Raw genomic sequence first — 6,362 nt, forward strand, 5'->3', positions numbered from 1 at the left:
ACATTATTCAAAATGTCTTTGTCATGACAACTTGACATTAACCTAGACAAAATTGTCTTCGTTATGACAACTTGACATTAACCAAGAAATCATGATCTGACAAATTTGTTATAAAAGTATTACCGATTAAACTTTAAAAATTAGCTTTATGTGGTAATATTATATAGCTCTGCCATGTTGTTTAGTCTTAATTTTTTTAATTTAATCGATCCTAAAGTTCTACAGCAAGATGCCTACAAAGCTCTTATGAACTTAGCATTTAAACATTATTTAAGGCTGTTTTAACCCTTGTGCGTGCGAGGACTGAGGCAAACAAAAAGAACTGTGGCAAATGATAAAAGTTTTACGTGTGTGGGGTCGGTTGGACCCCTTTTCGAAACACAATTAAGTAGTGCAATACACCATCTCCACCAGTGAGAGGCAGCAGTTCACGAACAGCCGTGCAGTGTGTTGGTGAAGAAGAAATCTTCCATATTGTGGGGCAAACCTAACAAGTTATAACGGCTAGACCATAGACATAATAAAAGAATAGACCCTCATGGAGAAGGACCTCGCTGCAGCAAACAGAAAGGGGCGGGACGGATCACTGTCAGTCTCTTACCTTATTTGGAAATGGGACCATTGCACTCCGGAAGTGAAGGGGGCGCTATTTCCTATATTATCCGCGGTCTCCCGTTTAAATTTTCTTTTTAAATTTGTGATATAGCTTTAACTTAGGAAGGAGTTTCTCTCTCAGCATGTATTTGAACTTCTCTCTTTTATTTACTTCAGCGCAGCTCACAGTTTTTAACAATTTCCGTTGATTTCTGTGTACTTCTAAATCTGCTCCTTTTTCGCATCTTTTCGGGCCTGCTACTGCCTCTAGTGGCGTGGTGGTGGTAGCACAACTAGTATAAATACATTACTAAATCAGAATACCAAAGTCTTTATTATTTATTATTAATTCTGGCATTACTGGAACCTCAAAAGATGAAGTCCCTCACAAAACAACATACCTTTTAATTTTCTTAAGGAAGTAGAGCTAATTAAATGACAAAAACAAGACCTGAAAGTGGTTGCCGTTTCACTCATTGGCCAACCTGTTGAAACTATGGCAAATTTTAAATACCTTGGATCATTCCTGGACAGTCAGCTCAATTTTGCTGAAAACACTGGCTACATTTTTAAGAAACGTCACTCTATCTTTTAAGAAGACCCAGTGATCTTGGGGTTACCTAACAAGTGCAACTCGTGCAAAACCTCTAGTTAGTTAGAGGTAACATTAGCTAACATTACCTCTAGTTAAGTAATGTTAGCATTTTAACAATGAGTTAAAATGTTAAAACTTAAAAATTTAACTTAAGTTTTAAGTCATCTCAAGTTTTAACTGTTGAGGGCTTTAGCTTTTCATCTCCTCGGCTGGTTTGGTCACATGAGCTGCAGACTAACAGACAATCTTTTAAGAATACTTTGAATGGCAGGAAAAATAGTAGGTAAATAGTGGTGAAACCAAAAACAACTCTGTCTAAACTGTTTAGAGCATCCATCCTCTTTTTTGTGTTCCTCTGGTAACTATAGAACATCTATTAGACGTCATTCATTGACAGTGCAATAATTATTCTTAGCCAAATTAAATGATAACATTTACCTGTAGCATGCTAAGTGTTTACTTGATGCACAAATTGTTGATATTGTGATTCTATTAATGAGTTTTATTTTATTGTTTTAGAGTCAAAGAAAAATTTCCACCTTGGAAGACTAAATAATTTAATCATATTTTTTCCTATATATAGGACTCTACCAACAAAACAAAAATGTGGATTATTGCTTGTTTAACAACCCTGGCTATTCGTCTGTGAACCTAATTAATTTGTTTGTTATTGACTTTTGCTCAATTAAATTTCTTATGTATATTTTGTATATGGTATTTTTATTGTTGTTGATAATGTTGTTTTTCATGTCATTTCTTTTCTTCCTCCTATAAGTGATGGAGATAGATATTATTTATAATGTATAAAGGTGTTTATGTCACCTAATTAGCTCTACATCCTGAAGAAAAATATGGTATTTTAGAAGATACTTTATCTTTCACGTTGCCAGAAATGGCGAAATTAATAGTAAATAAAGATTTTGTGGTATTCTCGTTTAGTGACATAATTATATTAGTTGTGTTACCACCCCCACGCCACTAGGCTGACAGTGGTCCGTCCCCGCCCCTTTCTGTTTGCTGCAGCGAGGCCCTTCTCTCCAGGTGAGGTCCAGCAGTCTCCGCTGCCGGTCGATCTCCTCCTCGTACTGGACGATGGTTTTTTCCAGCTGGGTGAAGATTTCTTCAGCAGCAGCAGTTAGTCTCTCTCTGATAAACTCTCTCAGACGCTCAACGGAACACATTGTTGCTGAATAGAACCAGAAAACACCTGGGCACGGCGACACACGAGCTAACGAAGCTAACCGGAAGCTACCGATGTAACTGCTTCCTGTTTTAACAGCGGTAAAATGCAGCCTGCTGCTGCCACCTGCTGGACAGAAGTGAAGCTCAAACATGTGAACGTTAGAATAAATATTTAATAATATAGTTATTATTTCCTAATAATACCTGCTGGTTAGATGCTTGTGGACTCACTAGCTGAAGCGGTTCGGGTCAAAAGCCTTGAAGTTGTTTTTCCTGCAGCTGCATGAGAACCAAGCCGTCTCTCTGTTTGGATCCTGATCCTTGGGGTAAAACTGCCTGGAGAGCTTTCAGTCCAAACAGTGACCGTCTAATATGCTCCCTGTACTGATCACAATGTATGAATAAACCTGACTCAGCGATTTCACCCAGCAGTGCTTGCTAATTGTTTTTTTCCACAACCATTAATAAACAAAATATTTATATAGCACTAAATATTTTTTTATTTCTTAAACTACGATTTATCTCCTTACACAAATCATAGTTTATAGTTTCTTATGCTAAATTAAATGCTTTTTGTGCTACAGCAAAAATATTTAAAATTATTTTACTTTTAGCTCATGAGAAAAAAAACATCAACCATCAAACCCAAACCATCTACTGGTGTTTATCTGCAGCAGTCTGGTGGTCACACACACACACACACACACACACACACACACACTCTACTGAATGACCAAAGCACAGGTGATACAGATGATAACTACACAGAATGAATCCTGTATATTTCTTCAAGTACCGATAAATAATTCACACAGATCAGGTCAGACTGACTTTAGTGTAGAAAACAAGCAAACACCACCAGGTTTCTGACACATGAGGAAATATTAAAACATATTTCATAAAGAAAAGTGTATTCATATAAAACATTCAGGCCATCGGCGCCACCTGCAGTCAGGTGTAGCAACATGCTCACAGAAAAGACTTTTCAACTCAGTTTCATCGCCTGATTCTCATGAACAGCAGATCCACATTTCAGACGCTCCGTTCGCTGCTTCTGGCTTTAATATGAATATTTGATAAGGAGTCAAATCAACAGCTGCTGGTTCAATAATTAAAACAAACACAGAGCTCTGACTATGAAAAGACTTCAGGACGTTTCCTGAAGCTTCTTGTGTCGATTAAAAACTGTTCTTTCATTCAGATTATAATTTTATCGTTAAGAGACAAAACAATTTTATCTGGAATCAAAAACATTTTGTCTTGGCTGTTTAAACAAAAGGTCAAAGTTCAGTTTTGGAGACTGTCAGAAATGCTTCATGTTGTCTTTAATCATCAAGAGTTTGAATCTGAAATCATCAAACACAGAGAAACCCAACAAAACAAGCTGTGGGATCCAGGGACACGATTAACCAGAAAACATTTTAAATACATTTAAAAATGACATAAAACTTTAGGAGCATTTTATGAAACTCAGGACAAATAAAAGGACAAAATTTTAGTTGATGAAACGGATGAATTCAGACTCAACCAGCTTTTGAGTCGAACTTCAAACTCAAGTTACCTTCTTTAATTTATTTTAATACACTGAGCATTGTTTGTCTTTACTGCTTTATTCTGTTTTTTTAATCAAAGTGTCAATCTACCAGTTGGTTACACGAGTTAACTTCATTAACCTGAGTGACCAAAGACTGAACTACAGATCAAACCGACTAAAACAGAAAGAGTCCAAATCTCTAGTTGTTGAATGCAACACGTGCTCAAAGCGACAGAAAGATACATGAGAAACTTCAGTAACTTCTTCTAAAACTAAATGATGATAAAGAAGCAAAACTTTGTAAAAAAAAAAAAACACACAAAAAAAACAACCAGAACAGTGAAATCCTAAATCCTACAGATGAACAAACCTCCATAATAATCTGTTATTCTGCATGCAGCCAGAGATTCAAGACTGAAATGATTATTTTTAGAGTTCAGATTGAGAAATGATGTCCTGATATTATTTACATATTAAAATACTGCGATCATCACATCATAATTTTAGTGGAAAACAAATTAATTCACTGAACAAAACTTTATGAAAAGTGTTTCAGTATGAAGTGGAACCTCGTCACTCATTTGGTCATTTTAAATCTAGAAACTTACATAATTATAAAGAAAAAACTTTTTCCCCAAACAGTGAAGCTGCTTAAAGTCCATGTCTGCATGTTCCTGTCGGTTAACGACCCACAATCCTTCACTGCATCACATGACCAAAAACCACCTGGCCGCCGTTCCTCTGCACAAACACAAATTCAACTTTGATCACTAGTTTCAAATGACTTGATGCATTAAATTCATATTAATTTCATGTGGTTTGCCTTTTCATTTGTTTTCTCTAAAGACTTTCATTCTACAGTGAAGGATCCCAGACAAACATTCATTTTGTCACCTGTTAGAGATTTTTTGGTATTATCATTTTGTTATTACTTTAGTTCATATTCAGTCTAATGTTAATTAATAGTTAATCAACATTCAGTCTATAGATCATTGTGATTTTCAGTTTAAAGTGTTCTCTTCCTTATGTGTGTATAAACTGACCTGGAGGCCCCATCTGCCTGTTCGTCTTCATGTGAAACAGTTATCTGTGTTTCCCAGACCTTGAATTATGTTTCCACAGGTGCCTCCTTATCAACCAAATACTCCCTACCTTAGAAACTGCCTGTGTGCAGTAGTATTTTGTCTCTGCCGTCTTCCTTACCTATCCTCCCTCTTTTTGCTTGATAATAAAAGACAAGCTGTAACCAAAGGTATTCAGACGCTCAGTGAACGGCTTGGAGGAGCAGTTTGCTGAGACTTCTCCTTTTGCAAAAGCTTGGTCAGAAAACTCATATACGATGTCTGTGGTTCTTTTATGTAGGTTTGAGGAAAATACCCAGCATCGCCCTGAAATAAAAAGTACATGAATTTAATATGTTGACGTTCAACACAGGAGTTTTACTCTCATAGCAGGAAAGTTTCTTCATTTCAACTTCAAGCATTTAAGAGTAATCAGATGAAATAATTTGCTCCTCTGTCTGCTGTGAGGAGTTCGAAATGGCTGAAGCCTCATTCCGGCGGCTGAAACGTAAAAGGTTTGTCCTCTGAGTGAGCGGCCATGTGGCGCGTCAGATCAGCACTGTGAGAGAAACACAGACCACAGACCTCACAGGCGAAGCCTTTCTCACCTACGTGAACCTTCATGTGAGTTACTACGTTATTCTTCTGAACAAAACGTTTCCCACAGATGTGACACGAGAAAGGCCTCTCCCCTGTGTGAGTCCTCATGTGAACAGTGTACTGGTAGCTTTGAATGAAACCTTTCCCACAGATCTTGCAGGAGAAACGCTTCTCGCCTGTGTGCGTTCTTATGTGATTATATAAATAAAACTGGTTGAAACTTTTACCACAAATTTGGCAAAAAGCCCGATTTCCAACTCTGTGCCTCTTTCCTTTAGCTCTCCCTCTGTTGCTCTGCTTCAAACCTTCAGCTCTGCTCGGTCCTGAGTCTCCATCGTGGCTCTGGTTCTGGTTTAGGTTCTCAGCTTCATGATAGCTCTGAGACGAGCGCTGGTCTCCGTCTGGTTCTGGTTCTCCGTCCTTCATGAGAGAATCAGTCTGCTGATTCAGAACAAGCTGCTCTTCAACCTGACTGATCCAGATTTCTCCATCTTCCTCTTTTAACTGCAGAAGTTCTGGTTCCTCCAGAGTAAGTGTCATCTGTGGTGGGTTGGATTCCTCTCTTGCCTTCGTCATCTGCCATTGTTCTGGTTTCTCTTGGTCCAAACTGAAGTCAGTCTGTTTGCCAGAATCCTGCTGACCCGTTTGGACGTCCTTCTCCTGACCTGGGAGTTCTGGACAAACAAAATCCTCATGTAATTTTAGGTAACTGGTTTCAACCAATATTAAATGCGTTTTCTAGCTAACATTGTGCTTCAGTTCAACACCTCACCATCACATGGAAACTGCTGTTAAA

General features: G+C 37.8%; 1 protein-coding gene across 1 annotated transcript in view; it reads right to left on the reverse strand.

The window, feature by feature from the left end:
* Window positions 1-3,237: 3,237 nt before the first annotated feature.
* The window catches only part of LOC106957513 (gastrula zinc finger protein XlCGF17.1-like), a 12,489-nt gene continuing 9,364 nt past the window's right edge, over window positions 3,238-6,362 (reverse strand). The window contains exon 2 of the mRNA XM_015048892.1: window positions 3,238-6,240. Coding sequence (XP_014904378.1) covers window positions 5,456-6,142 — 687 coding nt within the window. The 5' untranslated portion in view covers window positions 6,143-6,240 and the 3' untranslated portion in view covers window positions 3,238-5,455. The remainder of the gene's footprint in view (window positions 6,241-6,362) is intronic.

Source organism: Poecilia latipinna, unplaced genomic scaffold (genome assembly GCF_001443285.1).
Source record: "Poecilia latipinna isolate Pla-1442-1.1 unplaced genomic scaffold, P_latipinna-1.0 Scaffold910, whole genome shotgun sequence".
NCBI lineage: Eukaryota > Metazoa > Chordata > Actinopteri > Cyprinodontiformes > Poeciliidae > Poecilia > Poecilia latipinna.